The sequence below is a fragment of the Rissa tridactyla genome, chromosome 5, assembly GCF_028500815.1.
Source record: "Rissa tridactyla isolate bRisTri1 chromosome 5, bRisTri1.patW.cur.20221130, whole genome shotgun sequence".
Taxonomy (NCBI): Eukaryota; Metazoa; Chordata; class Aves; order Charadriiformes; family Laridae; genus Rissa; species Rissa tridactyla.
The window spans coordinates 44,882,231-44,907,467 of NC_071470.1; the positions used below are offsets into that span (position 1 = coordinate 44,882,231).

General features: G+C 35.5%; 1 protein-coding gene across 3 annotated transcripts in view; it reads left to right on the plus strand.

Annotated features, from left to right (window-relative positions):
* Positions 1-25,237, plus strand: part of FSTL5 (follistatin like 5) — a 290,553-nt gene that overhangs the window by 196,166 nt on the left and 69,150 nt on the right. For all 3 annotated transcript variants that reach the window (XM_054202954.1, XM_054202953.1, XM_054202952.1), the window contains exons 7-8: positions 16,537-16,657; positions 24,344-24,505. In XM_054202954.1, coding sequence (XP_054058929.1) covers positions 16,537-16,657; positions 24,344-24,505 — 283 coding nt within the window. The remainder of the gene's footprint in view (positions 1-16,536; positions 16,658-24,343; positions 24,506-25,237) is intronic.

A 25,237-nucleotide genomic window follows, 5' to 3' on the forward strand; every position in this document is an offset into this window, starting at 1 on the left:
TCCAGGGTTGGCTTCAGTCAGCTCTGTGGCTTTCTGAATTGCTGCAGCAAGCTCTGGATGGTCTTGCTTCGTTCCTCAGGAGTGTTTCATCCTCCCTGAAGCTTTGCTGTTGCCTCTCTGATCTTGCGGAGTCTTTGCTGTGACTCTCTCACCCCCACGTGAAGGAAAGCGTAGGGGCTCTGTGACATGAAGGGAATGCAAGAATTTCCTTCCCTTCAGAGATGATGCTCCTAACCTCTTCCTTTTTGGAAGACTGTAACTCACAGTCCAAGAATGAACAAATCAAACTGATCAGTCATAGTACCGTAGTCAAAAAGCTACCAATCTTGTGCAATACAAAAACTGGTTCCTCACCGGCTTGTTTTGAACTTTCCTTAGTAAATAATAGTGAAATTGTAATGCAGCAATTGCAGTGTCATATCTTCTATGTGGTCCAGCAGTATTTTGTGTGTGTTACAATCAGGATATATGAAGTTCACTTTGACAGCCTAGTTGCAGGTTTTCCTTGTTACATTATGTTTATGAAATATCTTAAACCCATCTGTTACATCTCATAGCTTTTCTACTGAATTTTTCAATGAAGTGGTTGGGTTTGATTAACAATGACTCATGAAAGTCAGCAGGTTTCTATTTTTATCTGTATTGAATTGCCCTTTATCTGTTACATGGTCTTTCTTTTAAGAAGGCTGCATTATTACCTTTTGTCTTCTATTTAATGGGTCAAATACCAGGTGTTTTTCTCTATCCTGTATTAAAAGTGAAGTGAAAATAGTTGTCAAAGATGCCAATCAGCTTTACCAAATCTCTAATGCTTTTTTATTCACTTACAGATATGCCAAAAGTATTTAGTCTTGACCACCAGTGCAATCATCTCATTCAGTTCTCTTCCATCCTTTACTTTTCTCTTCCCTTTTTTGGAATCTGATTTTGAGTCCTAATTCATTCACTAACAGTGGGATAAATCACAGAAAAGGGAAACTTTGGATACATGTAAGACTTGCAAGATTTGGCATGTTTTATTTGTTTTGAATATTGAAGCTACTTGTTTTAGTAATGGCAATATGAATGCTGCTTTAGACTGTACATCGTGTTTTCAGACACATTGAAACCCGGTACCAGTGTTGATCTGTAATCTTCTGGGTTAACGAAGTACAGTGAAAAAGATTGTGATAAGGTTTTGTTCATAAGTACTGATTCCTGTTAAAATAATCTGGACATGCAAGTTCTATAACTCAAAGTCATAATACCACTGAACTTTATGATGTGGCTCATTATGTATGTATTTTTATGGCTGGGACTATTTTAACTTTGAGCCAGCTGATGAGTCTCTTTTTATGAAGAAACATTAAGACCCTCATGGGCTTTCTCTTCTCTTACGCTAGATTAGTCTGCTTCATTTTATCTTCATTAGAAATGAAAGTGTTGATTTCAGAGGTGAACAGAATCATGTTCTGTGATCCATAATCTAGTCTCGTGCTCTCGGCAGTGTAACCGAGATCATGATCTGGTCCTTTTCCTATCGGAGAGCGAGCAGGGCAAAGTAGTTTCTTCTTGCAGAGCTGAGCCCCTTGTGTTGCAGTACTCATAATTCCGCATTCTAGAACTATTTCTGCTAGTCATATCCAAAATAACAGAGTCTGTTAGTATCTTCCTGTTTGTTTTTCAGAAGTTAAAAATTAAAGGCCCTGGGACAGTGAAAGGTGGTAATATAACACGTACATCTGTTAACCCTTGCCCTGAAGGAACCCTGGAAAATAACCCCAGACAAGCCAAGTTAAACTACCTGGAAGGCAGCACGATGCATTTTTGACATCTACAAACAGAAACTGTTAGTAAAATAAAAGGGACATTATGGATTTATGAATTGATTGGTTCTTTCAAACCAATTTCTTAATACAGCACTTTGAACATATCTTCAGAAGAGTAGCTGAAATGACAGTTCTGTACTCCTAGCTGTTTAAGAGGGTCCTCTGTGATGAATGCCAAAGGTGTTCAAGACATTGTTGTCCTTGTTCTCATAGACATATCTTCCTGTAGGTTGCAGCTGATTCTGTCTAGTTTCATTGGGGTTCCAGAATACATCGGTAACATTTTTTTTTTTTAAATTTAAAAATTTCTAAAAGTAAACCTAGACTATAAAGACAGCAAATAAAAACTGACAGTTTTCGTCATCGTTATTTTTTGGTATTTTACAATATAGTTATATCCATCCCTACCTGTTCTATTTTTAAGTTTTCTACGGTAAATACGAATTAGCAGGTTCTGTAGAAACATGGAAATATTTTAAGGAAGGTACAGAGCTAGCAATTTAATTTATATTAATGCTTTCCTTTCAGCAAGCTGTATTTTAAATACATCTTGATTTTTCCACCCTATTATTCATTCAGACATTGTTTATTGTTGTCCTATTGCTCTAGTAATCTTTACTCCTTTTTCCACAGACACTAGAACTTCTATCACATGTACCTTTCTTTTCAGTCTTGCCCATCTTCCCTGTTTTTTAAAATTAGCAGAAAGCTATTTGGTCTATTGTGTTACAACCCGAGTTCAGAATTTTTTTAAGCATCTTCTTTCACAATCACGCTATCTTTCTCCCCCAGCCCTTTCTTTTGAGTTCAAATTAACTGTTTTCTCTATTCTTTTCTATATATGTATATATAGAGATGCAAGTTATGTCTGCACCCTATATTGCAGATACTAGCAAATTCAACTTGTGCTATTAATTTCTGATTGGTTCATGAAAAAATTGCAGTTTGATATTTATGTACCGTTATAGACTTACTTTTCTCTTTTTTTTTTTTCTTTTTTTCTGCAGTATACATTCCCTCAGCTGGGTGAAAACCAGCATAATTTCTGAATGCTTTTACTAGTTACATATTTATGTTTCCAACTTGTCCAGGTCTTTTTCCAGTACTTTTGCTATGCTACTATACCTAATGCTTTCCACAGCTTTGATAAGAATTGTGTGAAAGAGTTTTGTAGGATGCAAAAAGAATACTAAGCTTTTTGGGTTATTATTTTAGAAAAGAAGTCTCAAAAGAGTAACCTGTACCAGGCGACAACTACCAGGAAAGGTCAGTCCTTCTTAAAAGCATGAGAAAAATGCTTTGTTAATAATGGCCTCCTATGGCTTACAGCCCTGACTTTCAAATCATCACTAAAGTACATTAAATAGGAGGGCCACATCACCAGTAACAAAAGTGCTTTGATATCCAAGAGTCTGTTTCACTAAACAGAGAGGCACAATTGCTTAAACACCAAAAAAAGAAACCCTTTCTGCCCCTCCCTCCCAAGCATCCCAGGAGGAAGAATTAATGTAGGTAGGACATAATTAGCTATTAGGAATTTGACTCAACTGGCATTTGTAATATTTAAAAAAAATAACTATTTAAACAAAAAAACACTTGAGAAGTCTTCCAAGGTATTGATTCAGTACTGACTCAAAAACAAAATTGCCCACCCACCTGTAAAACCACCAGTACTGCTAGTTGCAAAAGTGACGTGAAGTTAATCACTTACCCAGATCAAGCCTGCTTGATTTGTGAGCTCTTACAGGATTACAACAGAAGATGGTAAGCCTGCTGCACTTCTGAAATGATGACATTTAAGATTTCTCGGAATCAAACTTCTCAGTGATCGGTCTACTCATAGTCCCAGTAATACATATCCATTCATATCTAAATTTTATTGATGATCTACTTTAGTACAGACCAATTTCTCTTTCATCACCCAAAGTTCTGTTCCATATGTAAACATTATTACCTTCCTGTGTATTCTTCTTTTCCTTGTCATTTTTATACTGCTTTTATATATCCATCTTGATAATCTAGAGCTCCTTTTTCAAAAGCTTACATTCAGAACTTTTTCCTATTTGGTTATAAGTAACCTTTGTCTCCATTGCCAAAGTGCTTTCATTTTTCTTTTAAAGAGGGGAGATAAAATAAACTAAAAGTTTTCCTGAAGTGAAGTATGAAGTGTGAAGTATGGTAATGCCTTTATCTGTCAGTATTTTTAATGGTTCCTGTAGTTTTGCTTGATTTTCTTAAGGGTTTCTATTTCTGGTTCACACCTATATAGCTGAAATGATGAATTTTAACTGTAGTATATTTTACAGGGTTTTAATAATTTTTATTTGTTTACATTCACCACAACTAATACTGTGACAAATTTACATGTCCTGATCACGAAAACCTTGGAACATTGGAAACATTTACTCAGTAAAGCAATGGTGGTCTTTCTCTGTCCATTGTTTGGTCATTCTTCAGTTCTGAGCTGAAGAAAAAGTCTTGTGGATGGTCATCTCTGCAGTCTCCGGGCTATTTTCAGCTGGGTTCCTTTTGCCTTTTGTTGTGTTTGCTGCTCTGTCTTCTCCTGACTCTCATTTTTGGCAGTGCTTTACAGGTAAAAAGATTGATACAACCATACATCTTTACACAGTCCTTGGGACATGTCTACAGTAATGACATATTGTGATGGTTACTTGCCTGAGTTGGACTTCTTATATCTGGAGTCGAAGGCTTCCATTTTCTCTTTTCTACACTCCAAAACGTTCTGCCAAGCCACGATGGAAAATCAACTTTTCAGTCTTTCTTGTTCTTCACAGGATTACTTTTTTCTTTGGAGCTCTCTCTGGGCTCCATCTAGTCTGATAAAGAATGTTGGAGACGTATTCTTCAAAGTGGGTGGGAATTACAAAAATAAGGATGTGTCAATGGTGTTCAGCTAATTCTCATGTATGCCTGGCTGTTGTAGCACTTAAAACTCCAACCAGAAGTAAGGAAGTTGAAACAGTGTTCCTAAATAATACCTAGTTTGTTTTGGTATAAAAATTTATCCTGCCCTAGAGTAAGAAAAACTCAGGCAAATTTACAGAGGATCACTGAATCTGCATTCTTTATTACACTTTTGCAGGTAAAATGAGATAGAAGTAACTGGATTTTTGAGTTACCCAAAAATACTTACCAAATATGTTCTTGTTTTGCTGATGATTAACATTTTTCTTGTAGAACTTTCTGAGGAAAATATCTTAATTGTTTCCAATGTTAAATGTTTTTATATGATATTTAATTGAATACTCGAAGGGAATAAAACAAAACTGATTTTTTTTTTTAACCTAAAATAAAATTCCGAGTATCGTAGTAAAAGAAAACATTCTTTTCCACTATCATCTGAAGTAGGTTATCTTATCTGGCTTAAAATCAGATTTGGGTGTCCATTTATTCCTAAGAATTTTGATAACAGCCATAGTTACACATTTCATTTCAGATTGTCCTGTTACTTAATTGGGATGAGACTATATCTTCCTTTGTAGAATATGTGCTCCTTTCGGGCAAAAGTCTGTCTTTGCAGACCTGTTTATCTTAATAAAAAATAAAATGGAATTGCTATACTCTGGCACAGTAAAATATCAGTGCCATACTACTTTTGTCTATGAGATGTTTTAAATTTTGTGCAGCAATTTGGCAAATGTTAGGAATTCTGTGAAGTTCCTGTTATTGTCACTTACAGTTAATGAAAGACGATTGAAATCCTGTTTTGCCTTCAAGTTTTTGATATGATATACATTAGTTTTAACATCAGACAAGAAATTCGTTCATGGAAAAGGCTTAGAAGTTTAAGCTGTAAGTGTTAAAAAATTAACATTATAAATTACAGTAAAAGGAAGGAAACAGGTGTACCTCAAATAGGCACTTTGCTTCAAAATAATACACAGTTTACTAAGGATTTTGCAAGTAGCAGGATATATTGGATAAAAAGTCCTGTGTTTAATAGAAACAAAGTTGCTAAATATCGGCAACATCTCTTTACTTTGTTAATAAGAGCCAGAAACTATTAAGGACCACTATTCACAATCCCTTTAGGAAATGGGGAATTTACATCCTCATTTCTGTGACTTGAAGACAGACTACAGCTAACAGAAGGATGTATACCAGAAAAAAGAAACACAAATAGCTTACTGGTCAAAATGTGTAGAAAAGATGGGATTTTGTTAGTTCAGCATTACACTATTATATTTGTGTATGAGCAACCATCAAAGTATATGATACCTGTAGGCTTGTTAACTTTCTTCCTAACATCTTGGCCTCATTGGCAGAAGAACAGAAGTCATACTTGGTAGAGCTCTGGAAAACATGTTTGTCAGTACTACCACATGGTGAAACTTTTTTTTTTTTTTTACGGAGAACTTTCTGAACACTGTAATTTGTCTTGTTTTGCACCAGGGTGTTCTTGCAATAGCTTGCAGTTTACCTGATCAGAAACCATGACCAGTGGATACAAAGCGTATCAATAAAAAGTGTCATCACAGTTCATTTATGTAGAGATGGGAAAAGAAAGAAAAAGAAAAGAATTGTTCCCACATAAATAGTTTCAGTGGTTACAGTGAAAGCCTTGCGGTAGCTGCCAATGACGCTGAAGTGTCTTTTCTTTCATTGACATCAAGGAATTGATCTTACCTAGTAAAGCTTTCTTGTGATAAAAGATTAGGCTGATGACCATGTAATATTGTATTAGTGGTTTGAACAAAGGCAGCGTGTGTGTCGTGCTTGCAGATAGCTAAGATTGGTATTAAATGTAAGTTGTCTCAGCTTTCAATTTTTTTATTAGTGTAATTCAGCCTTTGCTTGTTGTACTCCAGCTCATACTAAGTGTTTAGTTCAGATAGAATGTGATTTGCTGTCTGCTTAAAAGGCTCTAAGAAATATTTTTGAGTATTGAGTGCGTCAATCTGGGCTAGATCCTTGTTAAGGGAAGCTCTCAATATTTTCATTTTCTAAGTGAAGAGCAAAAGATGGCAGTGGATAGATGTCACTCACTTTGTTCGGTGTATTCAGGTATGTATTTTTAAAAAAATCTTTTGTGTAGGAATTCCATTCAAAATCTTTCTAAGCGTATATGTGCCTGCTTCTTATATAACATACTTGATAATGAACTGACACAAAGGTTACTGTTTTAATAATCCGGCTAATGTGTGTGACTGGCCACGTTTTCTCTTTACTGTAGTCTGGAGATCATACATGAATGCTGCATATAAAATGGCAGGTCATTTTAAAACTATTCAAATTACAATATGATTGTAGTTTTTGTTTGGTGTTTTTTCCCCTTGTACACCAAGAACAAACTAAAGTGAATCATTCTGATATTCAAAATTAGATTTGAAAGTACTAGGTTTATTTTTTCTCTCCCCCCCCCCCCCCGATATTTCCTCTTCAGCCACCACATAGTAGAAGATTCCATACCAATCTGTATCATTTCTTTGTTTTAGGTAGTTTTGTCTGCAAGATATTTGAAAGCTATACATGTTTGACAGGGTATTTTATTGCCTGTTCATTTATCACATGTACGCAGGATAGTTTGTAGTAAAATCTATCCCACAGAGCTTGTGCAGACTGCATAAAGCTTAAAGGCAGTCTTACCTGCCTGTCTGTCTCACTCTTGGGTAGTTCAGAAATATATGGGATGTACTAGATAAAAATTGGCTGAAAATTTTAGTATTATGAACGTTTAAACAGTTATTTTTCTGTTGTTTATAGCGTCTTTTGAATTTGTAAAGAAACCTCCTGAGAATTTTGCTTCTGTAAAATAAAATAAGTGAGTTCTATTACTTTTAAGATGAGCACAGTTCAGGAATCAAAGATATGGATTATGGACAACATAAGACAAGGGGTTTGCACTCATGAAACTAAACCTGAAACACAGTATTTTATGCAATAGGAAGATCAAAAACTCTAATAAACTGTATAAATTTAAAACAAAAGTGTGTGTAAGCTAAGTGACTGAAAATAAAGTCAATCTTATCCCAGTGTGATTATGAAGAGTTGATGGGTTTAGAGTTGGGAAAATTTAGGAAGTATTCAATGATTTCTTAATGCTCTTTCTACAAATAAAATGTGTTTAAAGAAAGGAAGTAGAAATGGGGATGCTCTTGCTCATTCCACAAATCTGACCCTAAACTGAGTCACCTTAAAGCATGAATTGTGTCAGTACTTCTGTTCTTTGGGGCCACCTGGCACTTTTAGGTATCATTGTGGCATGTGATCTGATACAAAGAAACTGCATGTTGCAAAGCTAGTTTCTTTTTGCAGATCTGGCTTAGAGTGTAATAATAAATACATCTACAATTAAAGCTGATTTAAAAAGAAATAAAAACAGTTTGGAGGAATTGTAATAAACTGTGGTAATTGGATAATTATTATAAATTCATGTCACTGGTTATGATGTTAAATTGAAAAATATATGAGAAATGAATGTCAAATAGCTTTATCTGATTGAATCTGATTATATAACAATTTGTTTTGTTAAAAAGGAGTAGAAGTTAAATGGTATATGAGTCATTCTGAAGATCTCTGTGTGTAACATGAACCAATAAAAAACACAGCTGTATCAGAGCCTGCTGAAATTTCCATTTTAAATAAGTTGTATCTACTCAGTTGGAGATCTGGAATGTCTAAATAAATTAGCAGTCCTTATTGCAGATTCATAGCAAGATAGCATAAAGTTACAGAGTTTTTTGGAAGTAAAAGATTAGTGATGTTTTATGGCTTGCCTCAAGAGCTCTAGTGCTTTGGGACAGCTGTCACTTGTGTCTGGTCCATCTCTCCCATATACAAGATCCAAATTCTCTTTACATCACTAAATCGTTATTCTCACTGCTGATTTAGCAATGAAGGGTGTTATGGCACATTTCTGTGTGGTCCCTCTGCAGGTTCTTAGGAAACTTGTAACATTATTAGGTTTCAAAATAGCAAAACCAATTTTTAATCCACTGACATAGTTTGAAAAGCACAAAGCTGCTGCATGTTTTCCATGGAATAATAGATGTTACCATTTTTTAGATGTTACTATTTCCTCATGAAGCAAAACTGCAGTCATTACTGTATCCAAGAGAATAAAAGAAAAATCATGCATGTCTACTTATTTAAGTAGGTACAGTGTTATTTTATTCATTTATAGTTAGAGAAATATTTTTTTCTAGGATTTGCTAAATGCAGACAAGTCCTGTTCTAGTGGTCAGGGCTCATGCATTACAATTTTATTTTAGGAAGAGATAATAGGGGGTGATCTCTGCAGTGACCATTTGTAAGACAAGCTTAGGAAGATATGCTTGAAGACTTCCTCAAAATCTGAGATTTACTTGGATGTTCTGAATTACTTCACTGGATGATCTTGTTTTTCCCCATTGGCAGTAGGGTGATGCTAGCGAGGCTACCTTGCTGTGCTGAAAAATACCTTTGTAAACATTACTCCTCCCCCCCCCCCCAGTCTCCCCAGTCTCAAGAATCAGAGGGACCAATGAAATAATTACAATGTCAAATCGTAGCGAGGAAGTTTGTTTCCATGGTCAGCAGAGAGGGGCAGACGCTATCTCAAAGCAATGAGCAAAACCAGATCCACCGACCTGGGCCATGAAAGGATTTTGCTACCTTTAACTTTCTCAACTGACTGTAAAAGAAGCTAAGGAAGATTAATTTCCCTTGACTAAAGTTAGCCTGCATTAATAACCATGAACTGTTGTCTTGTGTTACATTCATGATTTGTTCCTATTGCAGCTGTAAAATATGAGATTGAGAGAACATATGCAGAATTTGTGCCTAGGAAATTTAGAGTTTTTTGTCCCTCTTGAACCAGAAGGAAAACTTTAAAAGTCTTGGATTTGTGCCAAATGCAATTATTCTCAGATTTCTTTATAGAATTTAATTTCTTCCTGACATGCAATAGCAAACCACAGAGTTGCATTACTCTGTCAACATGGACAGAGAAACTGACTGCTCGGAAAGCAGGAGTTGTAAAATTTACACTAGCATGAAAAGCCTGACCTGAATTTATCTGGCAAACAAAGCATACATCAATAACTATTTTAAAAAATGTTTCCTGTTAACCTTCAGAAGGTTATCTACTCTCTGTGTCCTTGTAATACAGTAAGTTACAGATACTGAAAAATAAATACATAAAATATGAACAAGAATGCAACATTAGTATTACTAGTACTTCCATGAGTTGACTGAAATCAAATGCAGGACATGTGGAGGGATGTATAGGAAAAGGGGATTATGTATACTGTCTGTGTTTTACAAGCAAACAACTGTTTTTTTAAAAATATCTAGATGGCTGCAATTATTAATGCAGCTTTTCCATAGCAGACCAATGCAAAATTTTAATTCTTTAGTGCAAATTGTTTTCCTGATCAGTTCAGAGACAGAGGATTTATTTCTTTTTCCCCTTTTCCCATAAGAAAATCAAGTTTTCCCTTTAAAAAGGAGGAGGGGGACATCCCCACCAAAATTGTGTTGTCATTATCCCAGAGCTAGTCGTTTACATTATTAACTGTCAGTAAAAAAGATACCAACCAATGTAATTTTTCTCTTTGTTTTAGGTTTGTCAAACACTGCAAATAGAAATTCATGTTTCATATGTAATCAAAAAGCTATTAATTAAAAATATTTGGTGCTTGCTAATTCCATTTATTAAGGACCCAGTAAGCTATTTTTTTTCTGTCTGAGGATAACATAACTAATAGTTCATATCTCCATTTCTCACATTCTCATTCCTGTGCTCTTTTCTTATTGTCCTTGGGCTCTTTCTTTTTTTCCTCCTTCCTTCTTCCTCCCTTTCTCTTTTTCCGTTACCTTAAAGTGTGGACTTTTGGAGTTAAGAGTAATGTTTTGAAGTTCTTCAAAAGTTGAAAATTTTAGGGCCATAAGAAGATTGCATCAATTGTTTCTTCTGACCTACATGAAACAGGCCCCATAAAATCAGTACTGTGAAAGCGTCTAAGTGTAAGCAGTGGTGCATAAAAATGGCTTTTTACTGTGTACCGATGTTGAGGTGCTGGTGCTTGCTTATGGAGGGCACGTTTCAAAAGAAGATTCTTAACCAGTTCATAGATCTCTTAAATACAGTTTTATGAAATGTTTGGAACTCAATATAAAATACTGAAGCTGAAATGCTGGTCAGAAAGTTATCATCTAGGCCTGAAAAATTACAAAAAAAAAAAAAAGTAATTAAAAGCCCCAAAACAACAAAAACAAACAAAAAAATGCACATTAAAAAAAAAAAAAAAAAAAAAAAAAAAAACAAACCCAAAAAACCCAGAAAGAAAATATCTCTTATTTTTTGAGTTCAAGATGAATCCTTTGGATCACTCAGAATGTGGAAGACCCAGGTAGCAAGCCCTAGTTTGAATTATGTACATTGATGATTTAACTACGGTTTATGATTTAACCTGTATGTTATTTGAGACTTTAAGCACTAAATCAAAAGTTATTTTGTGAGGGAGTTAGGCCTTGTTTTCTAGAACAGTCGTGTTTTCTAGAACAGTCGTGTTTTCTGATTAAAAAAAAAATTAAAAAATCTCCTGTCAATTTTGTGTATAATGCCTTCAGACCAGCGCATTTTCCATTTCCCATCTAGATTGCATTCCCTGTTCAATTTTTTGAACTTCTTAAATTCCCTGAACTGAATTTTCAGTTATATGTTGCAAGTGAGATTTGGGTGGGGAACGGTGTGGATGCACAGAGTGCATCTCATTTTGGGGGAGATGGTTTTTTGGGGGAAGGTTGTGATCTCTAGATGAGAGGGTACTCGAGATTTGGAGCATAGAAGGTTTTTATACAAAGCAAAAAAAAAAAAGTTATTTAAGAGAGCAATATATTGATAATAAATTTAACTATGGTATGAAAAAAAAACAACCCATAAACCAAACCAAAAAAATCCTAGTCTTTATGATGATAAACAAATCCAAGCAGTCTGCTTCATTATACATTCTCTTGTGGGAAGAAAGCTGGCAACAGTCTTTCTAGAGCTGTTAATGGAGAAGTGCAGGCAAATGATCATAGACTCTCTTCTATGCAAAGCATTAGCATATGAAAGCAAGTTATAAAACCGAAGGAAATAATTATTGATTTAAAAACAAAAATCGCCTTTAGGTTTCTGTTGTATTAACACTAAGGCAACTAAGCAAAGATTCACTGTCAAATGAATGTTTTCTTTCCCTGTTCCTTTACTCGTTATTTGTGACACGTGTCATGGTTCTTAAATGTCAAGTCCTTCAACAGAACAGAGTTGCAGTGGAATCATTGTTAAAATAATTGTTCAATTCTATCTTTCTTATGTGTGACAAAAATAATTAGAGTTTCTCAATTTAATTGTAGAAGTACCATGCCATTACTATTTGAACAGTAGACTATTTAACAAAAATTGAGCTTCTAGCAATAGTTTTGGTGTCATCAAATATTTTTTCAAAAGGATAAAAAACCCCTTTTCTATATGTATTGGTGTTGATGTTTGAAGGCCCTGGTTCAATGATGCTTGTGTGTGTCTGGATGCAGTTTTTTTCAGTGACTTAGCTTGTGAGTTATTCTATAAAACACTAAATGTATGTCAACATTCAGTGTCAAAGAACTCTGTCTATACTTCACTATCCCTTTCCAAACACTGCTTACAACATTCAGCTTTCTGTGTATTGAATTGTTTACTTTAATTAACAAAACAAACATTGAACTCAGTATAACAATAAACTAGGGAGACTTGTTTTGTAGTTGTAAAAAACCCAAATCACCAAATAACAACACAAAAAACACCACCAAAAATAACCAAACAACCACATAAAATAACACCATCCATAAAACCCAAACTCTGAGTCATGAAATTACAATGTCGTGGGAATCCTATTGAAATACTGATATGTCTGAGTATAATACCCACAAGGATGTTTTACCCATGGTTTCTATAAAGAAGAAGGGAGAAGCCATAACGCAGACATACGTTTACTTAGAGGCTGAGAGAGTTGGGGTTGTTCAGTCTGGAGAAGAGAAGGCTCCAGGGGGACCTTATAGCAGCCTTCCAGTACCTAAAGGGGCCTACAGGAAAGATGGGGAGGGACTCTTTATCAGGGAGTGTAATGACAGGATGAGGGGTAATGGTTTTAAACTGAAATATGGTAGACTTAAATTAGATATTAGGAAGAAATTTTTTCCTGTGAGTGTGGTGAGACACTGGAACATGTTGCCCAGAGAAGTTGTGGATGCCCCATCCCTGGACCAGGTTGGATGAGTTTGAGCAGCCTGGTCTAGTGGGAGGTGTCCCTGCCCATGGCAGAGGGTTGGAACTAGATGATCTTTAAGGTCCCTTCTAACCCAAACCATTCTATGATTCTATGAAAATAGCTATAGTACCTAATGATATCATCACGCTACAGTGAATCAGTCAAAGGCCTGGAACAGGTAAGTGCGCTTCAAAGCAATATCTAATAATTTAGCATAAAGAATGTTAAACTAGTCTCCAGACTGCATTGTAGCAGCTAAATGTTAATACACTCCATCCTATGTACTATTTTGTTCACAAATTCCTTTGGCAGAGATGAAGCAAAAAGTTTTAGACAGCAATAATACTAGCTATTTGCTAGATATGTAAGGACCTCTAGTGTGGCTCTTTTGAAGAGCTGTTCTTCATTCTTTCGCTAATAACTTGAAGAGCAACACTTTGAAAACATGTGTGTAGCTAGTAAGGGGAAAAAAGTTCATTGAACGTACCGCTTCATACGCTTTAGAAAGAGATAAAAATAAAAAATATCCAACTCGGAAGATTGCTGGAGTTATTCAGGTGGCCTTTTTAGAAAGGAAATCCAGTTACATTGGTTCACATAATCAAAGTTAAAAAATAAGCCTTAAAGGGGTTCATTTGGGGGTTTTGTAGTGGTAATTTAGGTAATGGCATATTGAAGGATTGGTAGAACTATTGTCTGTGTAACTGAAGTGCTAGTACAGAAAGCTTTAGTTATCTTAAGGCAACTTATTAACAGTCTTACCAGGTGGATTAATTTTTAGGTGGGTTATTTTCTTCTTTCAATGAGCAACTAGCAGAATTATCTAAAGCGGAGTTGTGCAATGTGACATTTAGTTGCCCAAACACCTTTGGGTGAAGAAATACAGTGATATATATATTTTCTGAATAAAATTTGAGTATATTTAGGGAAAGAAGACTGAAAAATTAAAGGGAAATTCATCTATATTTCAATTTTTATGTTTAAATTTCAATCTACAAGAAGATTGAAGATGTTATAGTGAAAGGCAGCTTGAGTGAAATATGAGCATAAAATCACTGAGATTATGTTCCCTGGGAAAGAAGAAAAACCAGAAAGTGGAGACTGAAAAAAAATAAATCCCAATAAATTGGGAAAGTGGTACTTGAGATCATGGAAGAATGTAATCGTTATGATGGACCAGAGGTTAATCTAGCCCAGTATTTTGTCATTGATAATGTTCAAAGGATAGAACGTAAGAATAAGGCAGCACATAGTAATATTTTTTATCAAAATTCTTTTCTATGCAGCTTACAGATTTCCCAAGTGAGATATTATAGGCAAGTTTTCTGTTTTTAAAAGCTTTTGGTAGTCTGTTCTGTGAATTCAAGGAATTTACAGGGGAGGTCACAAAGTTTGTGAAGAAACAAATAAGGAAGAACTGGTTGGGGACTTAAAGGTCAGGGCAACCTTGGCTGCAGAGACCACGAGATGGTGGAGTCGAGGAGCCTAAGAGGAGGCAGCAAGGCAAAAAGCAGGAGCACAACCCTGGACTTCAGGAGAGCAAACTTGAGCCTGTTCAAGGATGTGCTTGGAAGAATCCCATAGGAGACCATGCTGAATAGAAGAGGGGTTTAAGAGATCACCTCCTCTATGCTTATGAATGGTGCCTCACAGTGAAGAGGAAATGAAAGGCAGCCAGAGGCCTGTATTAATGAACAAGGAGCTCCAGACAACTCAAATAAAAATGAAGAAAGGTAGAAGCAAGGACAGGTGACCCAGGAAGAACACGGAGACATGATTTGAATGTGCAGATTAGGAAAGACAAAGCCTCCCCTGAATCTGCTAAGGGACGCGAAGGGCTTCAGGGCTATATCAGCAGCAAAAGGAAGACTCAGAAAAATATGGTCCTGCTGCTGAGTGGGGCATGGAATCTAGTGACAAAAGAAGTACAAGAGGGTGATGTACTGAAAGCTTCCGTTGCCATGGTCTTTACCAGTAACACTTGCCTTCAGGAATCCCAGATCCCTGTAATCAGTTTACAAAAGCAGTACTTCTGTAATGAATCACTGAATCTAAGGAGACCAGTAGATATCGTAGCTTGGTGATTATCCCTGTTGTAATGAATCTGACACCTATTGGATACCTTGGGCTCTACGTGTGAGTGTGTGTGTGTGAATATTTGTGTTGCATAAAATTATAATGTGTATGTGTATATATTTTATAGCACTGTATCCCCTGGTTAATCACAAGGAGAGGATATTTTAAGTTATTTAAAGATATTAAAGGCTATTTTAGAGTCTATTTATGTTAGGCAGCATAAAATAGCTATAAGCTGACCATGAATAAGTTAAGGGTAAAAATAAAAAGAAAACTGTATTGTATACATGAGAATATTGAGAAGCTTTGAGACAGCTTTTTAATACACAAGAAAGGTAGCTGAGTTTATAATAGACTATATTAACATTAAGCATACGATTATAGAGCATGGGTTCCCTTCAGGATCAGGGGCTGATCTACATACCATAGTATATACTTTTTCCTAGTATGAAACTGACTGTGTTTTGCGTGTTTTTCCTCAAAGTTTAAAGGCTTTAATTTGAGTATTAAATATCTTACAGAAGAAACTTATCTACTAGGCTGAAATAAATTTTTCATAGTTTTACATTTATATTTTATATACTTTGCTCAAATAATTGAATTGCTGCTTTGTGTAAATACACTGCATATATAACAATAAAAAGATTGCTAGGTGAGACTGAAAAGAAACTAACTGTCAGGAAGTGTCCTTGAAAAAGTAAATCGTGAAATATAATGTAGAAAAAACAACTCTTAGCAGGATTTGTACAAGCACGTTAAAAGCTATGAGACGTAGACTGGAAGAAGCTAGATTAGACTGGGACTGTTATTTTAGGGTGGTCCCTTGCAGACATGAAAAACAAAAAAGGAAAAATAAAGGAAAAATAAAACACTGACTGTTGAACGTTCCATACTTTTTTACAATAATTGGCATAGTTTACAACTGGTTGTAAATTTTAAATGATATTTTATTAATTAAAATTGAACTGAGAATTGAACTGGGGATCAAAATGGTATTTTTTTTTCCTGTGTATCTGCACATTTCAAAGGATGACCACACTTCCACAGGATGTGATTTACCTTGTTAAATTGTGCAGAGATTTAGTTTTTCTGTCTGATCAGATCCAATCCTAAATAGCTGTTCTTCTGCAAATAACTATCATAGCTGAATAAACAAACATATTACTTCTGCAGAGTTTAACTAGTTGTTAAAATAAAAGTTGTATTTTCTCTTACAGGCACAATATGTGTGGCAAGATCAAACAATTCCGCCATTCACAAATAAAATATTTGGTTTTCAGATTACTGTCAGTTACTCTGGTTTAATATTTGTGATGTTTTATATTTGTATCACAGCTTTGTTGTCAAGATGATGACCATAATTAATGTAGAGATGCAGGCATAATTATGATAACCTTGGTTTTATTCTTTCCCGGTAGGATTTTGGAGATGATGGGTCCTTGTACATTACTAAGGTTACCACAACTCATATGGGAAATTACACCTGCTACGCTGATGGCTATGATAAGCTCTATCAAACTCATATTCTCCAAGTGAACGGTAAGGAAGAATGTTCTAATTATCAAGTCATTAGAGACTTGGATTTGGTTAAGCAGAACTGTTGTTGCTTGTTTCCTTTTTTATATTGTGTTACAGCTTAACAGAAAAAGAGGTACAATTATCTTTCCTTATTGGTCTCCTGTAAATAACCTTGAAATACAATAAAATATAAACATTTTCATTTATTCTATATGAATAATAGTTATTAAAAGAAGTAAAGATAGTCAGAGGACTTGCTCTGCACTGTGAATTATCCACCTGTGAGAATTTTTAGTATGTTATCTGCAGAATCGTAAGTGGTTTGATATATACATATAGATATATACAGATAAAGTAGGTTTTAGTATTAATTTAGTAATAAGTAAAATAAGTGCATAGGTCTCTTGTGTTAAGAATGTTGCATTCTAATATTAGATTTAAAAAAATGCACTACCCTAAAAGTTTTGTAATTCATGTAGGCTTCTAAATTCACATTTATTATTTTGAAATCTAACCATTATTTTAGTAGATTAACTTGAGGCAGCTGGATTTGAAATCTTGATCTTTACATTTTACTACATCTCTTCAAGTTTTAAAGACCACTTTCCTGAACTCTGTGCATGAGCAAAACTTAAATGCAATTGTTACTGGTGCCCTGAATACAGGCCTTTCCTTTTGAGTGACCTTGTGCTTTCCTGTGGTTTCAGTGTTCATATTTATCTTTGACTCTTAAATCTACCTTTCTGCAGTAAACTACCAGTATTTGTCATTCCCTGTTGATACTTAATCCTATCGAGAATCGTGTTTGAACTCAATCTTTTCCTGCAAATTTACTTTGCATTAACAGGCTCCAACTTTCTCCTGAAGCGTACTCTAGACCTAGTTTCTTGGCCACTGCTGCTGCAATCATTCTTTGTTTTGTTAATTGTTAGTTGCATAAACCCTAAATTATAATTGACTTTTCGTGACGTCTCTTATCCAAAAATGCTGAAATATTTTCTGATATTCATACCTTTCATTGATATTCACACCAAGTGCAGCTTCCAAGATTATTTTGTCCTTTAATATGATTCATTCCTCTTTTAATAGCCTTTTTTATTTTCACTTTCTGTTGTTAATAGCCTTAAATCTTTAAATGACTTTGCAGTTTTCTTAACATTTTGTCTCTGCCCCTGTGTTTCTCCAGGAAACTGGCTTAGAATATTTCTTGTCTATCTCTTTTAAAATTTTTTTTCCAATTTCTTCCCCTCCCAACTGCCAACATTTTGTAATTGGAGTGTCCTCCCTGAGCTAATGCATGGCATCAACATCTTTTCCTCCTTCAAATTCTTCTTCAGGGATTGTTTTCTGTCATTTAAAAAGTCAGATAGCAAATACTAGCTAAATTAATGAGAAGACTGAAGTTCAGTTTACTCATATTTTCATTCCTGCAGATATAGCAGAACTGTTGGTGAGTTGAGCACATTAGAAGATTCCTTGACCAACTTTCTCCTCCTCTGTTCTATGCGTTCTGGTTTACCTGAATTTGTTAACAAGTTTATATTCTTGTCAACATGTTCCTACCTATCCCAATGTGTTAATAATCCTGAAGAGGTGCATTGCAACAGTTAAAATACTAGGATTCTTCATGTTTGGCTCAGTTCAGCACACAATGAGGCAAAACACTGAAGCTGAAGAAGGTTTTCTGAAAGACTAGAAAATCAGGAAGCAATTTGGGAGAGGTGAAGGAAGGCAACCGTAGATTTTTCTGGTGACAAAGTGTCTGTCAGGAAATTGTATTTTTCCCCTGGAAAGCACTGTAAACCTTTATGGTGCTAAAGGCAATCACTACTGTTGCTCCTCTGTATCATTCATATAAATTTAAAGTTGTCCAAACAGATTGACTCGTCCATGTTTGCTCTGCTCAAATAGCTGCTGTTCCACAAGTCATTATTGGAGTGGTACCTTCCAACACTATTTTCGGATGTTGATTTTTTGGTGAGCAAGGAAAAAGAGAAAGGAGTTCCTTTGAGCGATAGGACCATTTGCCATGCGTATTGTGGATAGATGGAGTTAAAACCATTGAGATGAAAGGTCAAATGAACAGCTCTTCCGCAGTTTAGATCTGTACTTCTAAGCAGCAATCTTTCTAAGCACAGGCATGTGCTTAGATGGTCAGTACTTGTGATAATGACTAATTCATATAATTATACTTGTATTAACAGGAGAGTCAGACAAAAGGTTAATGAGATAATGAGGCTTCGTTGATCACACAGATCTAATGTGAAGGTTCAATGAAAACAATGTAATTAGATTTTACATTCTTTCTTGATTTCAATTTGTGTAAATCTTAGATATTCTTAGAAAAAATATTTATATATTTTACATCAAGTAGTTTGCAAATATATATATATAATTTTGATTTATTTTTCTTTTAAGATTAAACTCTTTAGGAATTTTTTTTCAAGTTTGATTTGACTGGTACAGTAGTAAAGAACAAGGAGCTTCCTTTGGAGTCTTAACAATACAGGTAGTGTGCACTGTAAAAGACGTGTTTATGTTGAGAAAATCCAGTCTAATCTTATACAAATAATACATTAAATATTTTAAACAATGTTATAATAAGTTGGTATTTAACTATAACAAAAAAAAAAGCAAAGTTGTAATGGGGCAGGAGTAACTGTTTCATTATTAGCATTTACATAATACTTAAAACTTTCTAAGTGTATGATTTTGCGATGATACAAACCTGAGGCTATGTGAATCTGAGCCTGAGTCTCAGGACTCTGGCTCTGAATATGAGTCAGTTTGATTTTTATTTTTTTCTCCATATATCTGTGATATTGCAATTCATTCCATCAGGTATTTTTCTTTTACTGTTGCCATCAAGTGTCATAAACCCCACGAATTCGAAAGTCTGTTCTCAGATAATGATAGGTGTATATGATGGTCTTAGTATCACTGAGGGTAAAGAGGGGCTATGTAATTCAGTCTCCTATAAAATATTTATAATATCAACTCCATAATGTCTTTGTTAAAATCCGTCTTTAGTTAATTTGTATTTTAGAAGGATTTGTATCATTTCCCATATGCTTGTTTATTAGCCTCTGTTTTTTTCCACAGCAGATATTCAAAAGTTTATAAGGGCATGCTGGTAGAGTTCTTCTAAACAAAGTCGTAAATGGTGGGCTGAGCAAAAAATCTGTAACAAACTCAGATATTCTTGTAATATGGGCTGTTGTATTTGGTAGGGGGCCACCTGTCTCTAAAATGCCCTTCGATGGTATTAACATATTCAATTAGCCACTTTATATGTTAATATTCAGCTATTTAAGACAACAGAAGCGTATACATCAGTTCAGTGAAAAAATAGAATTTGAATAATAAACAAAGATTTATTCTTTATGTTATTGCTTATGTTAATTGAAGTGGTAAAGGAGCATTATTAAAAATGATTACTCTTCCTTCTTATTACTGTTCTTAGGATTACATGAATGTGATGTCTACATCTGACACAAAAAAAGCCTTGAAAATTGCTATTGAAAAACCTGAAATACCTAGAAAGTCTGCCTTTTCTCATTAACTCAATATTTATCAAGTTACAGATCTATGCTTTCCATAGCCTAAGATGTTATTATTATTGATCCCATTGGCAGTTACAGGCACGATACCTCGATGAGGTTTAAATATTATTTTTTTTTGTAAGTCAGTTTTTCTATTTTACAAGCATATACCTGTCACAGCCTAGATTTTTCAAAGTGTAAATTTGAGGATTTTCACTTTTGGAAAGCTGCTTCTAGACAAACAAACAAATTTTCATTAGCCATATTATAAACAAAAAGGAAGACTGCCTTCAAATTTAAACCTGTTCTAAAAATGGTGTGAGTTCATGGTGTATGTTACAAATCAACTTATGATATATGTAGCACCAACGTGGCATTTTTCTTTCTGTATTAACAATGGTATCCTACTCCCTGAGCTTTCACATTGATTTACAAGGCAAGTTCTTTTCAGAGGGGTGACAAGAATTTTTCCCACCTTAATTCCAAGACAAAAGGCCTATTAAAAAACCCCAAAGTTTTTGTACCTTAAGGTAAAGAGAGTCCAGACCCTCAACCAGATATAAATCGATGCTTTATAGTGTCTGAAAATCTTTTACCACCTTTGTTTTTCCAAACAAAATATCTCAGTTTAATCAAAAAGAGTTATCACACACAGCAATAGAAGAACCTAGTTCACTATATGTGTTACGTGTTTCTTTCTTAAACACGTACATTCTCCCTGGATTCCAGACAGCTTGAACAAACTATTTTTCTCTCTTCCCCCCCAACTCCATTAGACCTGACTGAAATAATCTTCAGGGTTTTTTATAGCAATTGTAAGATGTATTGAATAGTTTCATATTCACCTTAGTTGGAACCAACAGCCTCACGCGGCTTTTTGAACTGAATGATAAGGGATGTAGGATTCACCCAGTTACATACGATTCTGCTAAATACAACTATGCGATGTTTCTCTCCCTTCCCTTTTAACCTGGGGGTTAAACCCTTATAGAGTAGGCTTCTTTAGGTTAAGATATTAGAACATACCTCTTTGAAAGCCAGCGTGAACAATCACATATTTGTGTACTTAAAATTTGCTTTCTGGTAATACTTATGGTCAGTTACATTGAAATGAACCCAAAGAGTTTACATCAAACTTGTCATATCAAATTAACTTTTTACACTGAGCTCACACTGCACTAATATTTTAATTGCTTGCATGCCTCGGTTACACAGTTCTTGGTGGTGTGTTATAGGTAGGCTGCAGGGTAACATGAAGTAAAAAATTATAGTGCAAAACAAGGATTTAAAAACTTTTCTAGTTGTATAAGTAGCTCATTAGACACCGATTTGCTGAGGAAAGTGGGAAATGGCAGCAAATGGAGGAAAGATAGGGCAACAAATAAACTCTAGTGTCACGCAAGTATTTTTGTGTCTGGGAAAATACAGCTAAAAGGAACAGGATTTACTACAGGAACAGGGGATAGCAAAAGAAAACTCAGACCTGCTTTCACTTGAGCAGGTCCTCACCTTCACGTCTCCTAACCCTTAAGCAGTTAATTTAGCAACAATAGCATCTTGTGATGCAGGGTTTGATTTTGTTTGTTTGTTTTGGAAATATTTTATTTCAGTTATAATATTTTCTAAAACTTTGCAAAGAATAAAATTGCCCCAAAAATATCATCTGCCTTTTGCCCAAGCAAAACTGATACATTCCTTTTTCTATTCAATGAAAATTCTCCAAATCTGGACTGCTAAAAAAAATTCTCTTCACACGCACTCAGTAGAAGTCTGTCAAGTTTTTATACACAATGAGAATGTTTCACTGGCACAAAAAAGGCAGAAAATATCCTGTCATTGGTAGTCAGAATGCAATGAGTTGAAATGCCTTGCTGTTGATCCTAAAAGTTGTTTGTGTTGTTGAGATGCTTGGGAGCGTTAAATGATGGAAATCCTGTCTATAAGGAGATGGAGCTCCTTGCTTTTCTTGAGGCAAAGTGGAGAAACAAACTATTTGGCTTTGATGCAGTGGGAAATCTGCGATATTAGGTAGGCTGCCTAAAGGACCTAGTGTCAAGAAATGCTGAACAGGGCAGGCATGAAAATTGGACCCTAGGAACAGAGGCGGAGTAGGACTGAGAGTGGAGGTGCCAGAAGATGCTCAGGCCATCCGAGCGTGCAGTTGAGTGAGGAAGGCAAGGTCTCAGTATGGAACACACAGATCCTATGAGAGAGGTGACAGAACAGGGAGGAAGTGGAGGGAGAACAGGAATGGGAATGTCAGGCTTGACATGAAAAGTAAAGTCCCTTCCAGAAATGCAATAGAAACCTTATATCCCTGATTTTTATACGCTTTTGCTCTCAGCTGGTAGTCTAAGGAACTAGCAGCCATATTTTTCACGTTTTTAATCTTCTTCCATGTTTTTGTTATATTTTTGCAGTTTGCATATTGTAGTTATGTGTCATTTTCCATGTATATTATGTGAAATGACACCCATCTCTAACTGGGTTTAAAATATCCCTGAAACATACTGATTTTTGCATCCTATCTGAGATACAGTACATCTGTGTATTTCTTGCAATGTAGAAATCTGAGGCATTTTATGCTCTAATAGGACAGCATGCTGGGACATTTCTTGTAAACAGTTGGATAGCATTTGAAAATATTTAATCTTGTGCCAAAATAGACACATCTAATTTTTGATCTTGTTATCTGCTTTCATTATCAACTGATACTTCATCCTCTCTACCCAGCTGTGCTTTCTGACATCAGATAAGTATTCCACATTTTTAAAGCTGCATTAAACAAAACTTTGGAGAATAGGAAATATGCTTCTTTAACCTTCGTTATGGTTAATTTTTTTATTGTTAGAAACAACCTCAAGCAAGTTCGCTCTGTACATAATTAAAGATAAGATCAATAATTATTCATCTAAAAAATCTACACAGTAAGATTTTTAAATCTTGCTTAATCATTGATTACCAATAGGAATATATCCACTGTGATGTCATATGCCCTCTCTCTGCCAATACTGGTATGTGGTAAGCAGCAGATTTTTACTTGGTAAGCATATACTGCAGCAGTTTTCCAAAGCTTGGAAAAGTGATGTCAACAATTCTTATATTTTGCTAATGATGAAACTCAGAAGACTAGTTTTATAAATGCCCTGTTTAAACATCATCAGTAATGATCTGGATGATGGGGCAGAGTTGCACCTTCAGCAGGTTTGCAAATAACACCAAATTGGGAGGAGTGGCTGATACACCAGGGGGTCATGCTGCCATTCAGGGGGAACTTGACAGGCTGGAGAAATGGAGCAGCAGGAACCTCATGAAGTTTAAAAAGGAGAAGTGCAAAGTCCTGCATCTGGGCAAGAACAGCGCCATGCACCGATACATGCTTGGGGCTGCCCAGGTGGAAAGCAGCTTGGCAGAAAAGGACGTAGGTGTCTTGATGGAACATGACCCAGCAACGTGCCCATGTGTTAAAGAAGGCAAATGGTATCCTAGGCACAGGAGGTCCTGTCTGAACATCAGGAAACATTTTTTTTACTGTGAGGGTGACCAAGAACTGGCACAGGTTGCCCAGAGAGGTGATAGAGTCTCCCTCCTTGGAGATATGTTGTGGTCCTGGGTCCTGGGCAGCTGGCTCTAGGGGGTCCTGCTTGAGCAGGGGGGCTGGACAAGGTGTCCTCTGGAGGTCCCTTTCAACTTCAGCCATTATGTGATTCTGTGATTACATGTTTTATATGGGTAAAATGGATTGCTGATTGGTGTTTTGGAGACAGGGGAAAGGTGGAGATCAAGTGTTAAAGAAACAGTTTGTGAAAATGACAATTATAATCTCTGTACATCACATCATAACTTACTGGTTGTATTCATATTTTATAAAGAAACTTAAGGAAAAATAAAAATCTTATTACTCGACTATTACTCAATTGAATTAGAATTCAGGCTTTTTTCATGGATACCACAGTGAAAAGAAGTTTTTGTCACAGAACATTATTCCTGCTTCATAAATTTATTGTGACAGAGTTCAGCATTAAATGTCACTGAATATGAGACTAATACCACATCTATGTGCTGTTATATATAGCTGCAGGAGTCTTTAGAAGAGTTTGCAATTATTTTTCTTAAAATGAAGAATACTCTTCTCCACTAAATTGTAATTGTTTCCTGTCTTCAGTTCCGCCAGTCATCCGAGTCTATCCAGAGAGCCAGGCAAGGGAGCCAGGTGTGACAGCTAGCCTTCGGTGCCATGCTGAAGGTATTCCTAACCCACAACTTGGTTGGCTGAAGAACGGAATTGATATCACTCCGAAGTTATCCAAACAGCTAACTCTTCAAGGTAAAGGGGTATATTTAATGTTTTCTGCAGGTTGCGAATGCTTTATCAGCACATCCTTTCCATACTATTTGTCCTTCTTGCACAGTTTTAAGCAAGGGTTGAAATGTAAGCTAAAACGTTTCAGAAGATGTCTTCCAGTTTCTCCCCAAGACACGTATCTTCTCTGTATTCTCTTTGTTAGAAAAATGGTTATACTTACTGGCAGGATTACCAGTAAATTGCAATATGCTCTTCTCTATTAAAAATTGTGCAGTTTCTGAGTAGAGCAAGCAGCCCCAGTCCCAAGCCAGTATTAGAATTTGTCACTACAATTATACTAATGCCATTCAGTGGGTATTCAACACTAATATTTAAATTGGGAAGGAATGCTTTTGTCTGTAAAGATTTATTCCAATGCATTGATATTAATCTAGTTGTTTTTCATGAGTCCAGATCTAAATTTAGATCAGAACATGGACCAAACTTTACCTTTACTTCAGCTGAGTTGTAAATGGAAGTTTTTTGACTGATACGAATCTCAGTGAGACTTGGGGACCTGATGGTGGAAAGGACATGAGAAATACCTGAAATGTATGTGCTGTTTTCTGAGGGGTCTCAGCAGACGTCTAGGGGAGTGCAAAGGTGCTGCATAAAAAAACCCACCACCACCAAAAAATCTAAAGGAAAGTCTTATTTGTAATCAATAATAAAGGCCAGTCTGTGAATCTTCTATGAATCATCAGGGCTCAGCAA